We start from the raw sequence: 27,526 nt of genomic DNA on the forward strand, positions 1-27,526 counted from the left end.
TACACGCTGTACCTCTTAATATTGAAAATGCTACAGAGTGCTCGCTTCGGCAGAGCATAGACTAAAACTGGAACGACACAGAGAAGATGAGTAGGGCACCTAATTTTAAAAATGCTAACGAAAATGTTAGAAAACCTATAAATGGGGCTGGGCGCAGTGGCTCATGCCTGTAATCCCAGCACTTTGGGAGGCAGAGGCGGGCGGATCACAAGGTCAGGAGATTGAGACCATCCTGGCTAACGTGGTGAAACCCCACGTCTACTAAAAATACAAAAAAAAAAAAAAAAAAAAATCAGCCAGTCGTGGTGGCAGGTGCCTGTAGTCCCACCTGCTTGGGAGGCGGAGGCATGAGAATGGCATGAACCTGGGAGGTGGAGCTTGCAGTGAACCGAGATCGCGCCACTGCACTCCATGCTGGGTGACAGAGCAAGACTCCGTCTCAAAAAAAAAAAAAAAAAAGAAAAACTATAAATGGGATGGAACACCGCAGTGCCTGAAACACTTATTTAAATGATAGCATCACCATTTAAAAACAAAAATTAGTCGGGTGCGATGGCTCACACCTGTAATCCCAGCACTATGGGAGGCAGAGGTGGGTGGATCACTTGAGTCCAGGAGTTTGAGACCAGCCTGGCCAACATGATGAAACACTGTCTCTACTAAAAATACAAAAATTAGCCGGGCGTGGTGGCGTGCACCTGTAATCCCGGCTACTCTGGAGGCTGAGGCAGGAAAATCTATAGAACCCAGGAGGCAGGAGTTGCAGTGAGCCGAGATCATGCCACTGTGCTCCAGCCTGGGTGACACAGTGAGACCCTATCTCAAAAAATAAATAAAGGCTGGGCGTGGTGGCTCACGCCTGTAATCCCAGCACTTTGGGAGGCTGAGGTGGGTGGATCACCTGAGGTCGGGAGTTTGAGACCAGCCTGACCAACATGGTGAAACACTGTCTCTACTAAAAATACAAAATTAGCTGGTTGTGATGGCACACGCCTGTAATCCCAGCTACATGGGAGGCTGAGCCAGAATTGCTTGAGCCCAGGAGGAGGAAGTTGCAGTGAGCCGAGATCCACGATTGTACTCCAGCCTGGGTAACAAGATCAAAACTCCATCTCAAAATACATTAAAAAAAAAAAAAAAAAAAAAAAAAAACGAAAATTAGCTTAAAATCACAAAGAAATCCACTTGAAAACAAATGATAAATTTTCTTTTCTTTTTTTTTTTTTTGAGATGGACTTTTGCTCTTGTTGCCCAGCTAATTTTTGTATTTTTAGTACAGACGGGGTTTCACCATGCTGGCCAGGCTGGTCTTGAACTCCTGACCTCATGATCTGCCTGCCTCGGCCTCCCAAAGTGCTGGGATTACAGGCGTGAGCCACCGCACCCGGCCTAAATTTTCTTTTTTTTTTTTATAGCGATGGGAGTCTTGCTACATTGCCCAGGTTGGGCTCAAACGCCTGGTCTCAAGCGATCCTCCCGCCTGGGCCTCCCAAAGTGCTGAGATTACTGGCATGAGCCACCAGGCCCAGCCTAAGATAATGAACTTTTAAAATTCAATGTAAACAAGGCAAACAGCATCAAGTGTGTATGACATTCTGGGCCAATGGAGGCTGGAGCGGGCAGGGAGAAAACCAGGCTATCCTGTAGTCCTGATCTTGGCACGCCAGCAGATTTTCAGCCTTACATCCTGCAACATTACTCAGGAAGTAAGCTAACGGTGAAAGTCAAAGTGTCATTCAAACCAAGATGTGTTGCCTGACCTCTCTGACAATTTGATTGGAAGCCTCTGGATTTGGGGAAAGAGGATTTTGGTTTCAATTTTATTTCCTTTCTACATGCTTCCTCTTGGTGTATAACTGCCTTGCCCTCTTGTGATGACAGTCTGGGAGCTTAGCCTCAGTGTGTATTTAATTTCCTGAGATTTCACGGATTTGCTGGGAGGAATTCTCTGTGGCTACTCTATGCCCTTTCACAAGAGCCTGTGGTTTCCCCAGCACTCCCTGGTTCCCCAACATTACTGTTTTTCAGTCCCAGGGAAGCGGCTGGAGTTTTTAAGCTCTGAGCTCTGTTTGGGCCCAAGTCCAATAGGTCACAAAAGGCTCAGTCTATAAAAAAGAAAAATGTCCTGACAGTGCAGCTTTGTCCTAAGAGTCACCTCCGTCTCTGGTTCTCCTGGCATTCTATCAGTTAGACGAGAGCCCTAGCAGCGCCAAAAGGCCTCCTGTAGAGTGGGGGTTTTTGGAGAATCATGAAAGGAACCGTGTTCTGTATTTATTAAAAATTAGTTTAGTTTCTAAACTGTGTTATGTGATGGGAGGGATGTGTGTCATAGTGATTACAAGGAAAACATGAAGATTACCACAAAGGAACAATCCTATGGAAAAACCGCAGAGACATTTCAAGAAAAGTGTGTATTTCAAGAGGAGTGTGTATTTTCTCTTCCGGAAAAATAAAAGACCTGTGAATAATGACCGAAAAAACAGACAAGACCGCTCCATCAGTTTAAAGGGGGAATAGGGGAGAGATGGCCAATTCAAGCATTTTTTCCAAATTACATGGAAAGAAAAACACTGTGTTGTGAATCTGTATACGTTAATACTATCATTAAAACAAACTGCTTGGCCAGGTGCGGTGGCTCACACCTGTAATCCCAGCATTTTGGGAGGCTGAGGCAAGCGGATCACTTGAAGTCAGGAGTTTGAGACCAACCTGGTCAACATGGCGAAACCCCATCTCTACTGAAAATACAAGTATTAGCCAGGTGTGGTGGTACACACCTGTAGTCCCAGCTACTCGGGAGGTTGAGGCAGGAGAATCACTTGAACCTGGGAGCCGGACATTGCAGTGAGCTGAGATCACACCACTGTACTCCAGTCTGGGTGACAGAGTGAGACTCCATCTCAAAAACAAAACAAAACAAGAAACAAAACAAAGAATGGTCAAAGCACTTGTGAATCTGAAGCACCTATTTTCTTTTCTTCTTATTTTTTTAGAAACAGGATTTCATTCTGTCCCCCGGGGCTGGAGTGCATTGACTTGATCATGGTTCACTGTAGCCTCGACCTCGCGGGCTCAACCGATTCTCCTGCCTCAGCCTCCCAAGTAGCTGGGACTACTGTCGCGTACCACCACAACTGGATAGTTAAAAAAAATTTTTTTGTAGAGATGGGGTCTCACTATGTTGCCCAGGCTGGTCTCAAACTCCTGGGCTTGAGGGATCCTCCTACCTCAGCCTCCCAAAGTTCTGAGATCATCATTATTGAATATTATGACAATTTGGGCTATGCGAGGAAAGATTGGGTAGAAAAACAGCCCATAGGAATGCTCAAAACCCTTGCGAGGTTGAAGTATTTACTTTTCTTTTCTTTTTTTGAGACAGGGTCTTGCTGCAGACCAGGTTGGAGTGCAGTGGTGTGATCAGAGCTCACTGCAGCCTGCACCTCCTGGGCTCAAGCACTCCTCCGCCTCAGCCTCCTGAGTAGCTGGAACTGCAGGTGCGCGCCACCACGCCCGGTTAATTTTTTTATTTTTATTTTTGTAGAGACGGGGTCTCACTATGTTGCCCAGACTGGTCTCAAACTCCTGGGCTTAAGCGCTCTTCCGGTCTCTGTCCCCCAAAGTGCTGGGATTAGAGGGGTGAGCCACCGCACCGGCCTTGAGTCCCTACTTTCCTGTAATGAACATTGCGTTTCATCTGACAAAAGGACGGTTTCAGTTTCCTCCTCTGCAAAATGGGATGGGGGTGGAATTCCCATCTTGTAGCCGAGAATTCCCTGATAATAAACGTCGAGTACCGAGCGCGGTTGAGTCGCAGGAGCCCACCCAACGGGAGCAGCTCACTGGGACATTCAGAGCAATCTGGAAAAGTGGGCACGGGCAGCCCCAGACGTCATCCCCGGACCCCGCTGCCCAGCAGCGCCCGGACGCCAGCGTTGTCCGTGTCCCAGCACCGAAGCCCGCGTTTGGCCGCAACGCCCCCAGGCCCTGCTCCTCCCACGCCGCCGCGGAGCGGATCTTCCACAGAAACCACACACAAACGTCCGTTCCGAAAGCGACCTGCTTTCTCGGAAGGCGTCGCAGCCAGAGCTCTCCTTCCTGTCGCTCCCAGGCCGGAAGCCAGGTCTCCCATAGCAACCGCGGCCTCTAGCGACGGCCGCCGGGGCATCACCGGAACATCTCTTTGCAGGCACGGAGAGGCGCGGGTACGTGACTTCCGCTCGCGCCCGGCGGAAGCCAGAGGGCGGGGCTTGCGTGGTGGCGTCACGGGGCGGTGCCTCGGGTGGCGGGAAGAGGAGGCGCGAGAATGGAGTTGGAGGTCGTCTGTGGTGGCGCGGGCGAGGTGGAGGCCCAGGACCCTGACTCTGCCCCTGCCCCTGCCTCCAGCAAGGCCCCCGGCAGCGCCGGCCACTATGAGCTGCCGTGGTGAGGTCCCAGGCCGTAAAGAACGGGCACGTTTAGACGTGAGGGTGGGCGAGTGGCGGGCCGTGCTCCGGAGAAACTCGGGGGTTAGGGGCTGGTTTTGGGGGATCCCAAGGGAGGAGGAGGCCCCGGGTGGCGTCGAGATGATTTCAAGAAGGCGACGGACATGGATCGAGAGTGGCCGGTCTAAACTCCGCGAGCAGAGTCTCGCTCACAACAATGCTTATGACAATTAGGACTACCCCGGGTGACCACCTACTCTGACCTAGTTGGTTTTTTCAAAAGTTTTTGTGTATAGTAGTGTATGAACTAGTGTTTTAAAAAACTTAAGTCTTTTTAAAAAATATCGATTACATGTTGAAAATAATATTTGGACTGTTAGGTTCAATAACATTTACATTTGAAATTTTTAAAAAAATACTAAGACGGGGTTTTTGCTGTGTTGCCCAGGCTGGTGTCCAACTCCTTGGCTCAGGTGATCCTCCTGCCTCAGCCTCCCAAGTAGATGGGACTACAGGCACGCATCACCATGCCCAGCTAATTTTTTTTTTTTTTTTGAGATGGAGTCACACTTTGTCACACAGGCTGGAGTGCAATGGTGTGATCTCGGCTCACTGCAACTTGCATCTCCCAGGTTCAATCAATTCTCCTCCCTCAGCCTTCCTAGTAGCTGGGGTTACAGGCGTGTACCACCACACCCTGATAATTTTGTATTTTTAGTAGAGACTGGGTTTCACCATGTTGGCCAGGCTGGTCTCGAAGTCCTGATCTCAAGTGATCCGTCCGCCTCACCCTCCCAAAGTGCTGGGATTACAGGCATGTAATCCCACTGCGCCCAGCCTAGGCCTATGGTGTCTAGCCAGCCATGCTGTGTATTTGGCACACATCTGCAGAAACTGGCAGGTAATCCTTGCCTGGCATGGTGGCTTACACCTGTAATCCCAGCACTTTGGGAGGCTGAGGTAGCCAGATCACCTGAGGTCAGTAGTGAGCCCAGATCGCGCCATTGCACTCCAACCTGGGCAACAGGAGCGAAACTCTTGTCTCAAAAAAAAAAAAAAGAAAGAAAAGAAACTGGCAGGTAAGGGATGAGAAAGGAGCTTGGTTGCACCCATGTTGTCACGCCAGACGATGTCAGTGCTGTGTGTGCTGGGCCTCTTGTGACGGGCAAACAGGGTTGCAGCACAGTGTCACATTGCTCCGGATGGCCTGTGCTGGCCCTGCTACAGCAGCAACAGGTGTTTCTCTGCTGTGGCCGGTTTGAAGCCTGTGCTGTACAATTCTCATGCCCTTAACTTTTCAAATGGCACTTGGGCATCTTATTACATTTTATTTATTTATTATTTATTTTTGAAACAGAGTCTCACTCTGTAGCCCAGGCTGGAGTATAGTGGCATGATCTCAGCTCACTGCAACTTCTGCCTCCCGGGTTCAAGCTATTCTTGTGCCTCAGCCTCCCAAGTAGCTGGGTTTACAGACGCACACCACCACGTCCGGCTAATTTTTGTATTTTTAGTAGAGATGGGGTTTCACCATGTTGGCCAGACTGGGCTCAAAATCCTGACCTCAAGTGATCCACCCGCGTCAGCCTCCCAAAGTGCTAGGATTACAGGCCTGAGCCACTGCGCCTGGCTGGCATCTTATTACATTTAAAACCTGCAACCATTTGGCATAGTTGTACTGAATGTATGTAATTTTCTAACAAAGCTGTCAGGATGACCCGTAAGTGCTTTTTGTGGGGTAGTGTGAAGATAACCATGTCAATATTTTTATGCATTTTCTTGACAGGGTTGAAAAATATAGGCCAGTAAAGCTGAATGAAATTGTCGGGAATGAAGACACCGTGAGCAGGCTAGAGGTGAGTGGCTTTTCTCTTTTTTTGAGACAGAGTCTCGCTCTGTTGCCCAGCCTGGAGTGCAGTGGCGCGATCTCCGCTCACTGCAAGCTCCACCTCCCGGGTTCACGCCATTCTCATGCCTCAGCCTCCCAAGTAGCTGGGACTACAGGCTCCCGCCACTATGCCTGGCTAATTTTTTTGTATTTTTAGTAGAGACGGGGTTTCACCATGCCAGGATGGTCTCGATCTACTGACCTCATGATCCGCCCACCTCAGCCTCCCAAAGTGCTGGGATTACAGACGTGAACCACTGCGCCTGGCCTTTTTTTTGAGATGGAGTCTCGCTCTGTCGCCCAGGCTGGAGTGCAGTGGCGCCATCTCAGCTCACTGCAAGCTCTGCCTCCTGGGTTCAAGCAATTCTCCTGCCTCAGCCTCCCCAGTAGCTGGGACTACAGGCACGCGCCACCACGCCCGGCTAATTTTTGTATTTTTAGTAGAGATGGGGTTTCACCATGTTGGCCAGGCTGGTCTCGAACTCCTGACCTCGTGATCTGCCTGCCTCGGCCTCCCAAAGTGCTAGGATTACAGGCGTGAGCCACCACAAGCAGCCTTGAGTAGCTTTTTAAAAGATAAGGCCAGGCACAGTGGCTCACGGCTGTAATCCCAGCACCTTGGGAGGCTAAGACGGGCAGATCACTTGAGGTCAGGTGTTTGAGATCAGCCTGGGCAACATGGTGAAACCAGTCTCTACGAAAAAATTTAAAAATGAGCTGGGTGACTCGGGAGGCTGAGGCAGGAGAATGGCGTGAACCCGGGCGGCGGAGCTTGCAGTGAGCCGAGATGGTGCCACTGCACTCCAGCCTGGGGGACAGAGCCAGACTCTGTCTCCAAAAAAAAAAAAAAAAATGAGCTGGGTGTGGTGGCGCATGCTTGTAGTCTGAGGTTCAAACTGGGCATGATGACAAGTGCCTGTAATCCCAGCTACTCAAGAGGCCAAGGCAGGAGGATCTCTTGAGCCCAGGAGTTTGACGCTGCAGTGAGCTATGATCACACCACTGCACTCTAGCCTAGGTTACAGAGTGAGACCCTTACTTTGAGAAAGAAAAAGAGTTTGGGCTTCATAGTGAGGGCAGGGAGGAGTCAAAGATTTCAGTTAGGTAAAAATGTTTTAATAGGGCCGGGTGCGGTGGCTCACACCTGTAATCCCAGCACTTTGGGAGGCCAAGGCGAGTGGATCACCTAAGGTCAGGAGTTCACGACCAGCCTGGCCAACATGGCGAAACCCCGTCTCTACTAAAAATAAAAATTAGGCAGGCATGGTGGTGGGCGTCTGTAATCCCAGCTACTCAGGAGGCTGAGGCAGGAGAATCGCTTGAACCCGGGAGGCGGAGGTTGCAGTGAGCCGAGATTGCGCCATTGTACTCCAGCCTGGGCAACAAGAGCAAAACTCTTATCTCAAAAAAAAAAATGTTTTAATAGGTGTGTACTTTAGGAAAGTGGTTGTGGTTACAGGATGGGAAATGGATTTGAATGGGAGAATGGAGACCACTTAATGGCCCATTGATAGCAATCAGACGAGATAATGAGCTTAAGAAAGTGGTAGATGGGATGGAGAGAAGTAGAGGATGCTGGAGACGAAGGAGGAGGATGGTGAAGCCCTGGTAATTGAAGTACTCAGGGTGAGGATGAGGCCAAACCAAGATGATGGCGACCTCAGCTTCGTGGCTTGGACAGTCCATGGTGGGAAACATGGGTGGGGCCTCGGGTTTGTACAGGAGAATGGAGTGTTCAGTTTTGAAGATGCCAAGGTGAGTACCTGTAGTCCCAGCTACTCGGGAGGCCAAAGCAAGAGGATCACTTGAGCCTGGGGATTGGAGGCTGCAGTGAGCCTTGATCACACCACCGCACTCCAGCCTGGGTGACAGAGCCAGACTGCATCTCTAAAAGAATAAAAAGAACTTGAGGTGAGAGTTCCATGGGGCATCCAGTCCATGTGGATAAATTTGTAGCCACGTTTACTACACGGGCTGTGTGGCTGGGGAGATTCAGCTCCTTAAGCTTACAAATTAACCAGGTTTTGTGTTTTTTTTTTTTTCGTTTTGAGACAAGGTCCCACTCTTGCCCAGGCTGGAGTGCAGTGGTGCAGTCACAGCTCACTGCGGCCTCCACTTCTCAGGCTCAACTGATCCTCCCATTTTAGCCTCCCGAGTAGCTGGGAGTACAGGTGCACACCACCACACCTGGCTAATTTGTTTATTTTTTGAGGAGACAGAGTTTCACTATGTTGCCCAGGCTGGCCACAGGCCTCAAGTGATTGTCCTGCCTTGGCCTCCCAAACTGCTAGGATTACAGGCCTAAGCCATTGTGCTCAGCCGAGTTTTAACCTGCTTGTTTGTTCTTTTTTCTATCTTTTTTATGTAGTCATCCAGAAGCAAGTTTTAACTGGTTCTAATGATCATTTTCGCTGTAGGTCTTTGCAAGGGAAGGAAATGTGCCCAACATCATCATTGCGGTGAGTACCCAGCCCTGGGCCTGTTGAGTGTCTCCATGTCTCATCCCACCGCCTGCTGAACTGCTTTCTTGTGCACAGCGCTGCCTCCCTGGACAGCCCCTTCCCATTCCCCCGGCAAAGGGAAGCATTTCACTCAAGTTAGTTGGGAGGCCTGGGCTTAGTTGCTGTATTTTTTTTTTTTTTTTTTTTCTGAAACGGAGTCTCACTCTGTCACCCAGGCTAGAGTGCAGTGGTGCAATCTCTGCTCACCGCAACCTCTCCCTCCTGGGTTCAAGCGATTCTTGTACCTCAGCCTCCCGACTAGCTGGGATTACAGGCGCCTGCCACCACGCCCAGCTAATATTTGTATTTTTAGTAGAGACGGGGTTTCGCCATGTTGGCCAGGCTGGTCTTGAACTCCTGACCTCAGGTGATCTGCCCACCTCGGCCTCCCAAAGTGCTGGGATTATAGCTGTGAGCCACTGCCTCCGGCCAGCTGTATTGATCTGTGTGTGCTGTGGGTGGAATGCAGGGGTCAGAGGGGACGGAGATGCAAACAGCAGTGAACAGAACTCAAGAGCTACCTGAGGTCCTTCTGGTGGTTTGAAGTCTTTACTGGAGATCTCATTCCCAGGGCCCTCCAGGAACCGGCAAGACCACAAGCATTCTGTGCTTGGCCCGGGCCCTACTGGGCCCAGCACTCAAAGATGCCGTGTTGGAACTCAATGCTTCAAATGACAGGTAGGTCTTAGAGTCAGACCTGTAGGGGGGCGGGTGCACTGCATTGAGAATTGTTACAGAAAAAACCTTTCTTAGCATTGGGTTGTATTCGAAGCCTTGCCAGCTATGTGATTTCCTCCACCCCTTCCCAGTGAAAGAGCGTTGCTCACTTGTCAACTTGCTGGTGTATTTTTTTTGTTTTCATGGAAATTTTCAAAAACTGTTTTTCTCAGCTGGGCACAGTGGCTCACACCTGTAATTCCAGCACTTTGGGAGGCCGAGGCAGGTGGATCACCTGAGGTCAGGAATTCGAGACCATCCTAGCCAACGTGGTGAAACCCCGTCTCTACTAAAAATTAGCTGGGCGTGGTGCTGGGTGCCTGTAATCCCAGCTACTTGGGAGGTTGAGGCAGGAGAATTGCTTGAACCCAGGAGAAGGAGGTTGCAGTGAGCCGAGATCGCACCATTGGGCACTCCAGCCTGGGTGACAAGCAAAACTCCATCTCAAAAAAAAAAAAAAAAAAAAAAAAAAAAAAAAAACCAGCCACTTTTTCTCTTTTTTCAAGTTTAAAAATTTTTGTAGAGATGGGGTCTCACTATGTTGCCCAGGCTGATCTTACCCTTAGCCTCAAGCAATCCTCCCGCCTCGGCCTGCTAAGTTGCTAGGACTATAGACACATGCCACCGTGCCAGCTTTTTCTTGTGGAGATGGGATCTCACTATGTTACTCAGGCTGGTCTCGAACTCCAGGACTCAAGCGATCCTCCTTGCTTCAGCCTCCCAAAGTGCTTGGATTACAGACGTGAGCCACTACACTGGGATGTTCAACCAGTAAATATAATGCAAAATTCCAAAATGTGAAAAAAAAAAACCCAGATCTGAAATATTTCTGGTCCCAACCATTAGGGATAAGGGATACTCAGCCTGTATATTTAAAGTGTATGGAAGGCTGGCCAGGCATGGTGGTTCATGCCTATAATCCCAGCACTTTGGGAGGCTGAGGCAGGTGGATCGCTTGAGTCCAGGAGTTTTGAGACCAGCCTAGGTGACATAATGAAATCCCTTCTCTGTATAAAAGTAAAAACAAAGTGTACTGGAGGATGTGTATAAGTTAATATGCAAATACTATATAGCATTTCATATAAGGCACTTGAGCATAAGTGAATTTTGGTGTCTGAGGAAGGGCCTAGCACCAGTCCCCAGGAACACCAAGGGGACAGCTGCATATTGTTCACTCCTTGATTCTTCAGTTTGGGAAAATGTGTGGAGGATATTGGCATCTGAAGATTCATAGTCTGAGATTTTGCTTATATGATCAATTTCACCATCAGTAGCATCTAGAATGTTGCTATTGGTGTCTCTGCAGTTCTGTACTGTTCTTTTCTTCCTTTCTTTTTTTTTTTTTTTTTTTTTTTTTGACAGAGTCTTGCTCTGTCACCCAGGCTGGAGTGCAGTGGCACGATCTCGACTCACCATAACCTCCGCCTCCTAGGTTCAAGCGATTCTCATGCCTCGGCCTCCCAAGTAGCCGGGACTACAGGCGTGCGCGGCCACACCCGGGTAATTTTTGTATTTTTAGTAAAGATGGATTTTCGCCGTGTTGGCCAGGTTGATCTTAAACTGGCCTGGAGTGGTCCGCCCACCTCGGCCTCCTAACGTGCTGGGATTACAGGTCTGAGCCACGGTGCTTGGCCTACATTGCAGCTATTTTCTGATTCATCTAATAATTAGGAAGAGTCCTCCTCTCAGTTTATTTCTCTTTCCTGTTGTGGGTAGAGAATGAAAAATTTTGAATTCTTGGCTGTGGTTAGTGAAAGCTTGCAAGATAACAAAGGTGGTATATCTGCACTTCTATTACATCTTTTGAAAGATAATATGGTATCTCAAGCAATGCAGTTAAAAAACTGAAGGATGAAGCTCTTTTTTTTTTGAGATGGAGTCTTGAATTATCGCCAGGCTGGGGTGCAGTGGCATGATCCTGGCTCACTGAACCTGGGAGGCAGAGGTTGCGGTGAGCCGAAAGGGCCACTGCACTCCAGCCTGGATGTCACAGTGAGACCCTATCTGGAAAAAAAAAAAAAAAGTATATTTTTTCTTTGTTCTTTGAAAGACCTCCAAGAAAGAACAAATGCCATAAAATCTCAATCCTTGTAAATAGTTATAATTGCCCCCCAAAATACTCAAAAATGGAAATTGGGCCTCACAGTCCCCGATATACCGATTGTTTAAAAGTCCTCGTGAAGGCAACTGAATTTGTCTCAGAAGGTGCCAGTAAAAACCTGTCATTCTTTCAGGGGCATTGACGTTGTGAGGAATAAAATTAAAATGTTTGCTCAACAAAAAGTCACTCTTCCCAAAGGCCGACATAAGATCATCATTCTGGATGAAGCAGACAGGTAGAGTGCTTTGCCAAATGTATTTTGACCTTGATCTCTAAATCTCTTTTTGGGCTTTATTCAATCAGGATAAAAAGCACTTTTATGGTAGATTTGCTTATCATATCTTCAACAAGCAATTTAATAGGGGCCTGCACCTTAAATCTTATCTTTATTAAGTCACTTACAAACATTTGTCTAAGATAGTCATTCATTTAATGTGCTGGTTTCAGCATCTCTTACATTAATAATTTAAATGAGGTTTTTTTTTTGAGATGGAGTTTCTCTCTGTCACCCAGGTTGGAGTACAGTGGTGCGATCTCTGCTCACTGCAACCTCCACCTCCCAGGTTCAGGTGGTTCCCCGGCCTCAGCCTCCCAAGTAGCTGGGACTACAGGCACCTGCCACCACGCCCAGCTAACTTTTGTATTTGTATTTGTATTTATTTATTTATTTATTTTTTGAGACAGAGTCTTGCTCTGTCACCCGGGCTGGAGTGCAGTGGTGCGATTTCAGCTCACTGCAACCTCCGCCTCCTGGGTTCACGTGATTCTCCTGCCTCAGCCTCCCAAGTAGCTGAGACTACAGGCACACACCACCACGCCCAGCTGATTTTTTGTATTTTTAGTAGAGAAGGGGTTTCACCGTGTTAGCCAGGGTGGTCTCAATCTCCTGACTTCGTGATCCGCCCGCCTCAGCCTCCCAAAGTGCTGGGATTACAGGCGTGAGCCACCGAGCCCGGCCTAATTTTTGTATTTTTAGTAGAGATGGGGTTTCGCCATGTTGGCCAGGCTGGTCTCGAACTCCTGACTTCAGGTGATCTACCCGCCTCAGCCTCCCAAAATGCTGGGATTATAGGTGTGAGCCACCGTGCCTGGCCTGTAAAATTTTTTATTGTGGTTAAATGGACATAACCATAACATAAAATTTACCTTTTCTTTTTTTTTTTTGGTGAGACGGAGTCTTGCTCTGTCGCCCAGGCTGGAGTGCAGTGGCGCAATCTCGGCTCACTGCAAGCTCTGCCTTGAGGGTTCATGCCATTCTCCTGCCTCAGCCTTTCGAGTAGCTGGGACTACAGGCGCCCGCCACCACGCCCGGCTAATTTTTTTGTATTTTTAGTAGAGACGGGGTTTCACTGTGTTAGCCAGGATGGTCTTGATCTCCTGGCGTCATGATCTGCCCGCCTCGGCCTCCCAAAGTGCTGGGATGACAGGCGTGAGCCACTGCGCCCGGCCCAAAATTTACCACTTTTAACTATTTTGAAGTATACAGTTCAGTGGCATTTAGTATATTTGCAATGCTGTGCAACCATCACAACACTCCGGTTGGTATGAAAGAAGAATCTGAGTCCAGACTCAGTGGCTCATGCCTGTAATCCCAGCACTTTGGGAGGCCGAGGCAGGCAGATCACCTGAGGTCAGGAGATCGAGACCAACATGGAGAAACTTCATCTCTACTAAAAATACAAAATTAGCCAGGTGTGGTGGCACATACCTGTAATCCCAGCTACTCGGGAGGCTGAGGCAGGAGAGTTGCTTGAACCCAGGAAGCAGAGGTTGTGGTGAGCTGAGATCACGCCATTTGCACTGCAACTTGGGCAACAAGAGCGAAACTCTATCTCAAAAAAAAAAAAAAAAAAAAAATTGAAATGACATTAAAAAAAGAATATAGAACCCTAACCCTATAACGTTGTTTTTTGTTGTTGTTTTTGAGACAGGGTCTCACTATATCACTCAGACTAGAGTACAGTGGCACAGTCATAGCTCACTGCAGCCTTGAACTCCTCAGCTCTAATGATCCTCCACCTCAGCCTCCCAACTAGTGGAGACTACAGGCTTGTGCAACTGCAACCAGCTATTTTTTTTTTTCCTAGGGGCAGGGTCTCACTGTGTTACCCAGGCTGGTCTCAAACTCTTGGCCTCAAGTGATCTGTCTGCCTCAGCCTCCCAAAGTGCTGGGATTGCAGGCATGAGGTGCTGTGCCTCGCGAAATAAATTTTTTTTAGGGCCAGGAGTGGTGGCTCACGCCTGTAATCCCAGCACTTTGGGAGGCCGAGGCTGGCAGATCGCTTGCGGTCAGGAGTTAGAAACCAGCCTGGCCAACATGGAAACCCTGTCTCTACTAAAAGTATAAAAATTAGCTGGACGTGGTGGCGCCCAGGCTGGAGTGCAGTGGTGCTTGTAATCCCAGGTACTAAGGAGTCTGAGGCAGGAGAATCGCTTGTACCCGGGAGGCAGAGGTTGCAGTGAGCCGAGATGGTGCCAGTGCACACCAGCCTGGGCAACAGAGCAAGACTCTGTCTCAAAAAAAAAAAAAAAAAATTTTTTTAATGTGGCAGTAATTCATGTTCTTTGAAGAAAATTTAGAATATATTAATAGTTTGCTGTCTTTTTATTTATTTATTTTTTTGAGGTGGAGCCTCACTCTGTTGCCCAGGCTGGAGTGCAGTGGCATGATCTTGGCTCACTGCAACCTCTGCCTCTTGGATTCAAGTGATTCTTCTGCCTCAGCCTCACAAGTAGCTGGGGCTACAGATGTGCGCCACCACGCCCAGACAATTTTTTTTTGTATTTTTAGTAGAGTTGACGTTTTGCCATGTTGGCCAGGCTGGTCTTGAACTCCTGACCTCAAGAGAGCCACCTGCCTCGGCCTCCCAATGTGCTGGGATTACAGGCGTGAGCCACTATGCCTGGCCATTAATAGCTTGCTTTTTTTCTTCTCTTTTTATACACTATCAATGTTTACATAGTTGAGATCATAATATATATAATTTTTGTATCCTGGCTTTTCCTTTTAATGTTATAGGCATCGCTCTACATTATGATAATCTGGTAAACAGGCTTTTTTGTATTTTTAAATTTTTTGTAGAAATAGAGGTCTCACTATGTTTCCCAGGCTGGGTTCGAACTCCTGGTCTCAAGCGGTCCTCCCACATCAGCCTCTTGAGATGGGAGGATTGCTTGAGCCCAGGAGTTCAAGGCTGCAGTGAGCTATGATTCTACCATTGCACTGCAGCCTGGGTGACAGCAAGAACCTGTCTCTTTAAGAAAAAAAAAAAGAAAAAAAAAGGAAGAAAGAAAAGTTGGCAGCTGGTGTCATGACTGTTCTCCTGAATTTGTGTCATGAAGGGCTGGAGAGAGAACCAATTCCCATAAGTGTGATGGCAGCCCCTGTAGATGCTGGTTTTCATGAGTTTCACTTGAGGATTGTTCTGATGCTGTAGGTACTAAATGCTGTTTGCACAATCTTTGAGAGAGCGGCCTACAGGTTTTAGTGTTAGAGGGGTGGCCTGCGTACTTCCAATGAGACCCTCATTTAGGACATTGGACATGTCTTATGTCCTGGGTTTTTGTATAGGGAACAATTTGTGTCACATGATCTCTGGGTCCCACTTGCAAACTTGTGTTTTTCTTCTCAGCATGACCGACGGAGCCCAGCAAGCCTTGAGGAGAACCATGGAAATCTACTCTAAAACCACTCGCTTCGCCCTTGCTTGTAACGCTTCGGATAAGATCATCGGTGAGTGGGAGCTTTCGGTGGCTGGGGGCCACGTGGTGCTCAACTGGGCTTTTTTCTTTTTTATAGATGTGGTCTCCCTCTTCGCTCAGGCTGGAGTGCAGTGGTGCCATCACGGCTCACTGCAGCCTCAAACTCCTGTGCTCAAGTGATCTTCCTGCCTCAGCCTCCCAGTAGCTGAGACCACAGGCCTGTGCCACCACACCTGGATTTTTTTTTTTTTTTTTTTGAGACAAAGTCTCACTCTGTCGCCTAGGCTGGAGTGCAATGGCACGATCTCAGATCACTGCAACCTCCACCTCCAAGGTTCAAGCAATTCTTGTGCTTCAGCCTCCCGAGTAGCTGGGATTACAGGCCTGCACCACCACACCCAGCTAATTTTTTTTTTTTTTTTTTTTTTTTTTTAGAGATGGGGTTTCACCATGTTGGTCAGGCTGATCTCAAACGTCTGACCTCGTGATCGCCTGCCTCGGCCTCCCAAAGTGCTGGAATTACAGGTGTGAGCCACTGCACCTGGCCTCGCCTTGGCTCTTTAGCACTGGAAGAGTAGGGATTTTTTTATTGCGTAGCATGGGCCAAGCACTGTATAATCAAGTTTTTAAATTTATATTTTTTAATTGACAAGGAGAAATTGTATATATTATGCACAACATGTTTCCCATTGTAATCAACTTTTAAATTTAATCTTATATAATCCTATGAGGAGGTATTATTAGCTTCACTTTAGAGATGAGAAAACTGGAGCTTATCCTGATGTTTAGGATCTAAGGAAGAAAGGGAAAGAAAACGAGCTTGGAGAGGTTGAGTAGTTTGCCCAAAGTCAGAGCAAGTGCAAGAGCAGCTGGGATTGGAGCCCCAGGTCTATCTCCCTCTTGCACTCTTGGAGGCACACAGGACATTGTTGATGTCCCTTGCACAGTGTCATGATCACAGTCGCTCTCCAGATACCTTCTTGTGCTATTCATGTGCTCTGAGCACTTGGTATAGGCAGTATCTATACATTGTAATTTATTGCCTCTGGGAAGCTCCTCTGAAATCCTGCAGTCCGTCTTCTCTCTAACCCTACTGTTTGCCCTTCTACCTCCCTCCCTGCAGCCTGTCTGCTTCTGCATGGGTTTGTTCCGCCCCAGGTCCCAAGAGTGCTCTAGTCTGTCAACTTCCTGCTGGTTTCACATCCTTCTCTTTCTTTTTTTTTTAGAGAGAGTCTCGCTCTGTCACCCAGGCTGGAGTGCAGTGGTGCGATTTCAGCTCACTGTTATCTCCACTGCCTGGATTCAAGTGATTCTCCTACCTCAGCCTCCTCAGTAGCTGGGATTACAGGCATATGCCACCATGTCTGGCTAATTTTTGTATGTTTGGTAGAGACGGGGTTTCACCATGTTGCCCAGGCTGGTCTAGAATGCCTGGCCTCAAGTGGTCCGCCCGCCTCAGCCTTGCAAAGTGCAGGGATTATAGGCATGAGCCACCGCGGCTGGTCCATCCTTCTCTTTCTGACACAGGCTGCCTGCACAGCCCAGCTGTCCTCTTTCCTCATTTCTCATTGCTCTCTCAGCCGCTTTCTTTGCCTCACTTCTGCCCTGCTGAACCCAACCATATGAGCTCATCCATCTGACAACCCCCTTGCCACCTAGGCCGCTGTTGCTGACAAGCGCATTACTAAATATGGCACCCACAAAGTCATGGCTACCAGCCCTGGCGGGGCTCTCAGCAGTGTCAGGAATCCTTTACATTCTTTTCCCTTCCCCAAATCACACTGATTTGTGCATTGATTCATTTACCCATTCACCGAACACTTAACTTTGGTTCTTAGTAGCCGCCAGGCACCATGCTAGTGGAGAGCTCACAGAGTTTAATGAGAAGTATTCTCCGCTTTCCAGATGCCAGCGATGAAATGGAGAAAAACACATTCCTAGTTCTTGATTTGGCAGGGCACAGTGGCTCATGCCTGTAATCCCAGCACTTTGGGAGGCCAAAGCAGGTGAGGTCAGGAGTTCAAGACCAACCTGGCCAACATGGTGAAACCCCGTTTCTACTAAAAATACAAAAATTAGTCGGGTGTGATAGCGTGCACCTGTGATCCCAGCTACTCAGGAGGCTGAGACAGGAGAATCACTTGAACCTGGGAGGTAGAGGTTGCAGTGAGCCTAGATCACGCCACTGCACTCCAGCCTGGGCAACAGAGAGACTTGGTCTCAGAAAAAAAAAAGAAAGAAACTGGCCAGGCATGATGGCTCACACCTGTAATCCCTGCACTTTGGGAGGTGGAGGCAGGAAGACTACTTGAGGCCAGGAGTTCGAGAGCAGCCTGGGCAACATAGCAAAACCCCGTCTATTAAAAAAAAAAGAAAGAAACTGGGTTGGCCCATTCAGATTGAATTGTCATGTGCCCAGAAAGGCCAACATCCAGCACACACCAATTCCAGAGTCCATCTGGGCCAGGGCTGACTCATCTAACGGCTTGTGGCACATGGATGTGTTTCTACTGGAGGATCATTTCCCCGTCTGGAAGCCGTGGCTAGCCAAGGCCATGCCGGGCAGTGCCAGCTGAGGCCTCTGTCATTGCTTATTGGTTGACACCTTGACATATCACCCTGTGTTTACCAAGTCTCTCTCTCTTTTTTTTTTTTTTTTTTTGAGACACAGCCTCGCTCTGTTGTCCACGCTGGAGTGCAGTAGTGTGATCTTGGCTTACTTCAGCCTCTGCCTCTCGGGCTCAAGTGAGTCTCCTGCCTCAGCCTCCCGAGTAGCTAGGATTATAGACGTGTGACACCACACCCACCTAATTTTTGTATTTTTAGTAGAGATGGGGTTTCATCATGTTGTCCAGGCTGGTCTCAAACTCCTGACCTCAAGTGATCCTCCCGCCTCAGCCTCCCAAAGTGCTGGGATTCAGGCGTGAGCCCTCGCATCTGGCCTACCAAGTCTCTATTGAGTGCTAGGGCTGTGTGGACTGTGCAGCCGCAGCCTTATGACCAAAGAGCTAACAGGATGATGCCGGCCTCTGCAGGGAAGCCTCACTACTGTCCCATCTCTGTTCAGAGCCCATTCAGTCCCGCTGTGCCGTCCTCCGGTACACAAAGCTGACCGACACCCAGATCCTCACCAGGCTGATGAATGTTATCGAGAAGGAGAGGGTACCCTACACTGATGACGGCCTGGAAGCCATCATCTTCACGGCCCAGGGAGACATGAGGCAGGTATGTGGGCTGCTACCATTCAGGCGTGGGCGTCCTGTGCCTGCCATGCCCCTTCCATGGGGAAGGGGAGGGAAGTGACAGCTGCACAAGGTACAACAAGAGAAAGAGACGGAGACCCAGCACCCTCCTGGGTCAGTGGGCTGTCTAGCTCGGACTCCAAGAAGAGAGGCAGGGAAGGGCAGAGCTTTAAAAGTCACCCTGGAGGCTGAGGCAGGAGGATCACCTGAGGTCAGGAGTTCAAGACCAGCCTGGCCAATATGGTGAAATCCCGTCTCTACTAAAAAAACTAAAAAAATTAGCCAGGCATGGCCGGGCATGGTGGCTCACGCCTATAATCCCAACACTTTGGAAGGCCAAGGCGGGTGGATCACGAGGTCAGGAGTTCACATCCAGCCTGGCTAACACGGTGAAACCCCATCTCTACTAAAAATACAAAAAATTAGCCAGGCATGGTGGTGGGCACCTGTAGTCCCAGCTACTCGGGAGGCTGAGGCAAGAGAATGGCGTTAACCTGGGAGGCGGACCTTGCAGTGAGCTGAGATAGCACCACTGCACTCCAGCCTGGGTGACAGAGCGAGACTCTGTCTCAAAAAAAAAAAAAAAAAAAAAAAAAAGGCATGGTGGTGGGTGCCTGTAATCCCAGCTACTCAGGAGGCCGAGGCAGGAGAATCGCTTGAACCTGGGATGCGGAGATTGCACTGACTCGAGATTGTGCCACTACACTCCATGCTGGGTGACAGAGTGAGACTCTGTCTTAAAAAAAAAAAAAAAAAAAGTCACCCTTGGCCTGGTGCGGTGGCTCACGCCTGTAATCCCAGCACTTGGGAGGCAGAGGTGGGAGGATTGCTTAAGCCCAGGAGTTCGAGACCAGCCTGGGCAACATAGCGAGACTTCTGTCTCTACCCAAAAAGAAATAAATATAAAAATCACCCTTGACATGTGTTTGCTCCTGAACAGGCGCTGAACAACCTGCAGTCCACCTTCTCAGGATTTGGCTTCATTAACAGTGAGAACGTGTTCAAGGTACAAGCGCTGGTGTGGGTAGTACTGTCAGCAGAAGCCGTGCTTCCCTGTGGGGGCCAGTGGGGCTGAAGGGCTGGCCTGGCAGTGGGGACAGACACCCGGCTGCTCTCGTGGGTGCCAGAGAGCCCACCCTGCCCCCATCCGTCCTCTCCCTATTGCTGCTTTGCTACACAAGCTGGAGAGTTTTGGGGGACCTGGAACTTCACTTGTGTGTGGTAGGTGAGGGAGGACCACTGATACATTAGACCCAGGGCCGAGCAATTTCTGACGCGTCTTATTTGATCCCAGTGACTTCCCTGCACAGAGGTTCTTACCACCACATTGTGGGTGATGACGTGGGCCCAGGGGATCCCCTGGCCCCTAAAGGGCAGGCAGGAGCACTGTGCTGTTCCCCAGCAGCCTTCAGACCCCACACCCTGGGTTTTTTCTGCAATGCTGTGCCCTGCTCCCCACTTCTGCCCCTGGAGGGTAGGTAGTAACCCTCAAAGCCAGGCTGAGGAAAAGGATTCTCACTTACTCTCCCAAGTCGGCAAAACATTTTTCTCTTGGGAATTCTTTTGAAAACTGCTTCCGCATCCTGATAACTCAGCGTCTAAATGCCATTTGAGAGACTCACTTCCCCCTTATTTGGGGGAAGAAACTGGGAAGGGCTGTCCAAGCTTTCAGCCTATAGCTATTTCTTACCAGGTTTGTGGACAACAGATAAGCGATTTTTGAAGCATCTGGGTAGACCTGGGCAGTGAATGCATTTTCGAGGCCACTTAGGAAAGGGAGGCCCGCTCAGAAACAGGGGTGATGGTTCGGGCCCTGTTTTGTCTTGGGGGGTCACTGAGGGCTCAGGAAACCATGGCTTCCACTGGGAAAAGGCAAGGGCAGATGTGGGTGGCCTCTGGAGCTGTCAGGAGTCTTTCATTGGGAAGATTTAGGGGTCGACATTGTACCAGAGGCAGAGCCTCATGCCACTTCGGAGAATGCTGCAGGGAGGACGGAGTCCCCAGCACCATGCACCTGCCTGCTGGAGTAGCGGGACCCCTCGTTTAGGGTGTCAGGATGAGGCTGGGGGACACTTTTTAGGGAAGGCCAGTTCCTACTCCGGGGTGGAGTTGGGAATTGGCCCAAAAGACCTCCCAGTTCTAAAGTGAATTCCAAGTGGTTCTGGGCAAATGACCCCCCAGGTGATCTAAGACAGATGACTTGTAACTTTAAAGCTGTCCCCGAGTGAGCATCCTTCACAGGCCCTTGGTTGCTCTCTTGTTTCTCTATCTTGTGTTTGGGAAATTTATCTTCCTGGTGCCAGAAGCACTTCTGTTCGGTGGTGAGAGGAGCATTCCCCAAATTCATTCTGGTCGCTGGAGAATTTGATGAAAACAACAGGTTGAGAAGTTTTACCCATAGATTGCCTGGAAGTCGGTCTGTCGGGGCCTCCCCGCTCACATTGTCCCTTCCAGCCCCTGACCGCCTTTCCTTTCCCTTTGGCCAGGTCTGTGACGAGCCCCACCCACTGCTGGTAAAGGAGATGATCCAGCACTGTGTGAATGCCAACATCGACGAAGCCTACAAGGTTGGCCTCCTTCTCCCTGTCCTGGCAGAGGAACCGCTCACTTCTTGGGCAGAGGAGAGAGGGAGCCCTTCTGGTGCCAGGGACATTATACACATCACTCCATTCATTCTTGTAATCTTACTTGGGAGACTGAGGCAGGAGGATTTGTTGAGCCCTGGAGGTCAAGGCTGCAGTGAGCTGTGATTGTGCCACTGCACCCCAGCGTGGGTGACAGAGTGAGACCCTGTCTCAGGAAAAAAATATAATATCATGCTATGTGTTAATCTGTCTAGGGACTGGAAAGAAAAATCATGCTAGGAGTTGGGTGCACTTTACTGATGAGAAAACTGATTCAGAGGCTGAATTTCTTGTCCTAAATTACTGTGTTTATTTATTTTTCATTTATTTTTTTTTTAGAAACAGGGTCTTACTCTGTTGCCCAGGCTGGAATGCAGTGGCGCAGTTACAGCTCACTGCAGCCTCAACCTCTCAGGCTCAGGTGATCCTCCCACCTCAGCCTCCTAAGTAGCTGGGACTACAGGCACACGTCACTATACCCAGCCCTAAGTCATACGGTTTAAAAGCAGTAGAACTAGAATTCAAAATGGTGTTTTTCTCCTGTAATTATATCCTCTGCAGGAGCAATTTGTCAGCCAAAGTCAGGAGGAAAGACCAGCCTAGCTCCTTCTCCAGGGAAGCCATCTTCTCTCCGGTTAAGGGGAGGTGTCCCCATCCATTCTCATAGGCACAGGCATTCTGGGACCCAGCAGCCCCCAGCTAGCCAGGAGAGGAGGGAGCAGGAAGATTCTAGCCTGACAGTGGGACTGGGTGCTGTGAGCAGATTCCAGCAGGTGTGGCTGGGGTTCAGGCGACCTCAAGCCACATGGGTGTGGTGTGGTTGGTGTGGTTCAAGGTCATTGATCCATAGTTTCCCTCTGCCTACCCCCTAACAAACTAGGCTGGAAGTTGACTGGGTTTAGGGCAGAGTTCCACCCAATGTGAAACCGGAGTGCAAGGCAGGAAGACTGAGCAGAGACCCAGGCCCAGGGTCCCTGAGTAGACCTGAAGAAAGCCTTCAGATTTGTGGGCACAGAGCTTCTCTGCCCCCTGAATTCACCCCAAGATGCCAAAGCAAAGGCAAAAAGGCCTGCCTCCAGACCTTGCAGCCTGGGCGGGGCAGGGTGGGTGGGAAGCAGGAGGCTGGGATTACCCAGTCAAGGTGTGCTCCGGGCTCGTCCTGCAGAGATTGCACTGGGACTGCAGCTGGGTGAAGCCAGCAGATGAATGGTCTGCTTTTTCCACTCTGCTGTACCTAGTCATCAGATTAATAAAGCGTTTTAAGAGCTCCAGATCAAGAGATTACATGAGTGTGGTAGTAGACCATTTTGCAACACAGCTTAAAACATTTGCAATAGGCTGGGCTCAGTGGCTCATGCCTGTAATCCCAGCACTTTCGAAGGTCGAGGCAGGAGGATTGCTTGAGGCTGGGAACTTGGGACCAGCCTGGGCAACATAGCAAGACTCCATCTTTATATTACTGAAAAAAAAATTTGAGCAAAACAAAAATACATTTGCAATGTTATCTGTCTATCTGTCATGAAAATCAGTTAAGATACCCCCATGTGACCTGAAGGGTGGGCCCCACCAGCTGTGGTGAGTCTCAAAATCACATGTCTTCTTACAGTTTAAAGTGGTAAGCATCCTTTTCTGTCTCCTTTGTCTAGATTCTTGCTCACTTGTGGCATCTGGGCTACTCACCAGAAGACATCATTGGCAACGTCTTTCGAGTGTGTAAAACTTTCCAAATGGCAGAATACCTGAAACTGGAGTTCATCAAGGTCAGTGACAGTGTAGAAATGCCTCTGTCCTCAAGAGTGTGGACCATAGTGGCCGGGTACTGTGGGCCACACCTGTAATCCCAGCACTTTGGGAGGCCGAGGTGGGCAGATCACCTGAGATCAGGAGTTCGAGACCAGCCTGGTCAACATGGCGAAACCCCATCTCTACTAAAAATACAAAAATTAGCTGGGTGCAGCCGGGCACAGTGGCTCACGCCTGTAATCCCAGCACTTTGGGAGGCCAAGGCAGGTGGATCACCTGAGGTCAGGAGTTTGAGAGCAGCCTGGCCAACATGGCGAAACCCCATCTCTACTAAAAATACAAAAACTAGCTGGGTGTGGTGGCAAGTGCCTATAATCCCAGCTACTTGGGAGGCTGAGGTGGGAGAATTGCTTGAACCTGGAAGGTGGTGGTTGCAGTGAGCCAAGATCGTGCCACTGCACTCCAGCCTGGGCGATGGAGGCGAGACTCTGTTCCAAAAAAAAAACATTAGGTGGGCGCAGTGGCAGGCGCCTATAATCCCAGCTACTTGGGAGGCTGAGGGAGGAGGATCGCTTGAACCTGGGAGGTGGAGGTTGCAGTGAGCCAAGATCGCGCCACTGCACTCCAGCCTGGGCAGCAGAGTGAGACTCTGTTTCAAAACAAAAAAAAAGACTGTGGGCCCTGGCTTTGCTTTCTCTGTTTGCTCACAGGCCCCGCATCTAGAAGGTGCTCAGTGTTTCCCAACTGCACTGGGAGGGAGAGTGTGTCTTAGTCCCTTTGAGTTACCATAAAGGAATACCAGAGACTGGGTAATGTAGAAAGAAAAGAGGTTGATTTGGCTCACAGTTCTGCAGGCTGTACATGTAGCATGATGCCAGCATCTGCTTCTAGGGAGGGGTTCAGGCTGCTTCCGCTCATGTTGGAAGGTGAAGGGGGAGCCTGTGCATGCAGAGATCACCTGTCGAGAGTGGAGGGAGGTGCCAGGCTCATTTGAACAGCCAGCCTTCCAGGGACCTAATTGATCCAGAACTCACTTACTACCTTGGGGTGGGCACCAAGCCATTCACGTGGGATCTTCCTCGTGACCCAAACATCCCCACACTGGGGACCAAATTCCAAATGAGATTGGAAGGGGACAGACGTCCAAACTACATCAACGTGGCTAATTGTCCTGAGGACCAAGTTTGTTTCACACAGTTCGGATTTTCTTCATTCAAGGCTCTCTTGTCTGTTGACTGATTGATTGATTTTCAAGGTCAGATTAATTGAGGTTTAATTTACATAGAGTAAAATTCAGCCTGTTAGGCACAGGACACACGCACTCAGTCACGCAAACACTATCACCATCAGGATGCAGAATCTGTCATCCCAGAACAACTCATGTGTCCCTTTGAAGCCAGCCCCCTCCCCGACTACCACTTGGAAACTACCGATGTAGTTTCTGTTTTGTGGGATACAGTTTTCCAGAATATCATATAAATGGGATCATGTAGAACTTAGCCTTGTGAGTCTGGCTTCTTTCTTTCACTGTAGCAGAAATGCCTTTCAGATGTGTCCACGTTGGTACTTCTATCCATGCGTCAGTCCGTGTTATCACTGAGAAGTAATCTGTCGTGTGCGTGTACCACAGTTTGCTTATCTGTCCATCAGCTGGAGGACATTTGGGTTTACAGATTGTGGTGACTGTGAATAAAGCCAGTGTAAACATTTGCATATATGGATTAGTGTGAATGCAAATGTTAAGTTTTTCTTTTTCCCAAGTAAGTTCCCAGGGGTGAGATTGCCTGGGAAAATGATAAGTGTATGTTTTACTCAATAAGGAACTGCCAAACGGTTTTCCAAAGTGGCTGCAGCATGTGCATTCCCACCAGCATTCCGGAGGATCCTCAACCTAGCCACCACGTGGAGTGCTCAGTTTGGTTTTTAAGCCGTTCTAATCCGTGTATAATGACCGGATGCAGTGGCTCACACCTGTAATCCCAGCTACTCGGGCGGCTGAGGGAGGAGGATCGCTTGAACCCAGGAGGTGGAGCTTGCAGTGAGCTGAGATCACACCACTGCATTACAGCTTGGGCTACAAGAGTGAGACTCCATCTAAAAAAAAAAAAAAACAACAACAACAACAACAAAATAACCTAATAGGCATGTGATGAGATCTCATTGTGGCTTTAATTTGCATTTCCCTAATTAATATGCTGAGCATTTAATCATGTGCTCTTTTGCCATCCAGAATCTTCTTTGATGAAACATCTGTTCATATTTACCCATTTTTTTAAATTTTTAAATTTTTTATTTTAATTGTACTCTATTTATTTGTTTAGAGATCATGTTAAGACCAGCCAATTTTTATATTTTTGGTAGAGACGGGGTGTCCCCGTGTTGCCAAGGCTGGTCTTGAACTCCTGGGCTCAAGTGATCCTCCCGCCTCAGCCTCCCAAAGTGCTAGAATTACAGGTGTGAGCCACTGCGCCTGGCCTACATTTTTTATGTTTTTGAGAGACAGGGTCTTGCTCTGTCACCCAGGCTGGAGTGCAGTGGTGCGATCGTAGTTCACTGCAGCCTCAACCTTCCAGGCTCAAGCAATCCTCCCACCTCAGGCTCCTGAGTAGCTGGGACTGCAGGCATGTGCCACTACACTTGGGTCGTTTTTATTTTCTTTTTTTTTTTAGAGTTTGGGTGTTGCTATATTGCCCAGGCCCAACTCTGGGCAAGTGATCCTCCTCCCTCAGCCTCCCAGAGTGCTGGGATTACAGGTGTGAGCTACTGCTCCAGGTCTAAATCTACCCATTTTTTAATTGGGTTGTTTGTTTTTTATTACTGAATTTATTTATTTACTTATTTATTTTTGAGATGGAGTCTCGCTCTGTCGCCCAGGCTGGAGTGCAGTGGCACTATCTCAGCTCACTGCAACCTCTGCCTCCCAGGTTTAAGTGATTCTCCTGCCTCAGCCTCCCGAGTAGCTGGGATTACAGGCGTGCCACCATGCCTGGCTAATTTTTGTATTTTTAGTAGAGATGGGGTTTCACCATGTTGGTCAAGCTGATCTCGAACTCCTGGGCTCGTGATCCACCCACCTTGGCCTCCCAAAGTGCTGGGATTACAGGCATGAGCCACCGCGCCTGGACTTTATTACTGAATTTTTGAGAATTCTTTATACAGTCTGGATGCAAGTTCTTTATCAGATACATAAATATTTTCCTCTAGCCTGGCTTTCCGTGCCATCCCCCCCCGTCCGCCCCACCCATTTTCTTAACAGTATCTTTGAAAGAATATCAGCATCCTTTTAAGAAATAAATTGAACTTTAGGTAAACAAAATCCATTACATCTTAGCATTCATTTTCCAGCTGGAGTTGGAATTCCTCATGCTGATTTTGAACAAACCATTAGTTCAGTTTGTTTCTGTTTTTATTTTTATTTTTTTCAGTTCAGATTTTAAAAAAGAACTCCCCCACTTATTAACCAGATTTGAATTTGGTTTGTTTTTCAGGAGATTGGATACACTCACATGAAAATAGTGGAAGGAGTGAACTCCCTTTTGCAGATGGCAGGCCTCCTGGCAAGGCTGTGTCAGAAGACAATGGCCCCGGTGGCCAGTTAGAGCAGAGACTTCACTGACTGACTTATAGGTGCCCTATTCTGAGGTATAGAAGCCGCAGCTTTCTGATGGGGGAAAATGCCACCTTAGGCTGGAGCCAGCTTGACTGTCCTTTAAACTCCAGTGGCTGGCCAGGTGCGGTGGCTCACACCTGTAATCCCAACACTTTGGAAGGCTGAGGCAGGTGGATCACCCGAGGTCAGAAGTTCAAGACCAGCCTGGCCAACATGGGGAAACCCTGTCTTTACTAAAAATATAAAGCTGGGTGTGGTGGCGGGCACCTGTAATCCCAGCTACTCGGGAGGCTGTGGCAGGAGAATCTCTTGATTGAGGAGATGGAGGTTGCAGTGAGCCAAGATCATACCATTGCACTCCAGCCTGGGCGACAGAGACTCCGTCTGGGGAAAAAAAAAATTAAATAAATAAACTCCCGTAGCTTTCATGTTTGCTTCTGGGACGTCTGTGCCCCACGAGTGTTTGAGTTTGGCCTCCGCCCCGTTGATGCGGTGACGGGGCGGAAAGGCGTAGAGAAGCTGAGGGTGGTCTCTGATCTGTGTGTGGGTTGACATTTTAGCTAATAAAGCCTTGCAGTGTTTGTTGGCAAATAAGGTGACCATGTGAAGCCTTGAGAAAAACCAGCTTCCTGTCTCTACTGGCCTTGGCAGCCTACAAGTAGAAAAGGCGATTAGATAGTAGACCCACAAGCTCATCTCGGTTCTTCTAGAAGCCTGAAGGCGCCACTTCCCCAGGGCGAGGGCAGGGTTTGCTGTCTTTCCTATTTAGACTGACTTCTCAGAATGGCCAGGTGGTGAGCCTCTCAGAGAGGGCGGCAGAGTGGAGAGACGCAGCCCAGCCCTCAGGAAAACACCGTGACGCCCTTCCTGTGTTCTAGACCATACTCTTTGCGCTTGCTTTAGAATTCCCCAGAGAATTTCCTACTAATTTGTAGAATTGCCTTTTTTTTTTTTTTTTTTTTTTGGTAAGATACTAT

At 48.9% G+C, this 27,526-nt stretch overlaps 1 protein-coding gene across 4 annotated transcripts; it reads left to right on the forward strand.

Annotated features, from left to right (window-relative positions):
* Nucleotides 1–4,228: 4,228 nt before the first annotated feature.
* Nucleotides 4,229–27,140, forward strand: RFC2 (replication factor C subunit 2). Of its 4 annotated transcripts, XM_030797002.1 has the most exons (11): nt 4,235–4,422; nt 6,208–6,277; nt 8,727–8,768; nt 9,382–9,488; nt 11,762–11,863; nt 15,261–15,361; nt 18,398–18,555; nt 19,513–19,578; nt 21,059–21,139; nt 22,843–22,956; nt 26,428–26,789. In XM_030797002.1, the coding sequence occupies exons 1-11, from the start codon at nt 4,304–4,306 to the stop codon at nt 26,536–26,538; spliced, it is 1,071 nt and encodes a 356-aa protein (XP_030652862.1). In that variant the 5' UTR covers nt 4,235–4,303; the 3' UTR covers nt 26,539–26,789. The 4 variants fall into 4 exon arrangements, with proteins under 4 accessions (XP_030652864.1, XP_030652862.1, XP_030652863.1 ...); XM_030797004.1 differs by lacking the exon at nt 9,382–9,488 and having other exon boundaries at nt 4,229–4,422; nt 26,428–27,140; XM_030797005.1 differs by lacking the exon at nt 6,208–6,277 and having other exon boundaries at nt 4,311–4,422.
* Nucleotides 27,141–27,526: the final 386 nt, after the last annotated feature.

Source organism: Nomascus leucogenys, chromosome 17, assembly GCF_006542625.1.
Source record: "Nomascus leucogenys isolate Asia chromosome 17, Asia_NLE_v1, whole genome shotgun sequence".
NCBI classification, from domain to species: Eukaryota; Metazoa; Chordata; class Mammalia; order Primates; family Hylobatidae; genus Nomascus; species Nomascus leucogenys.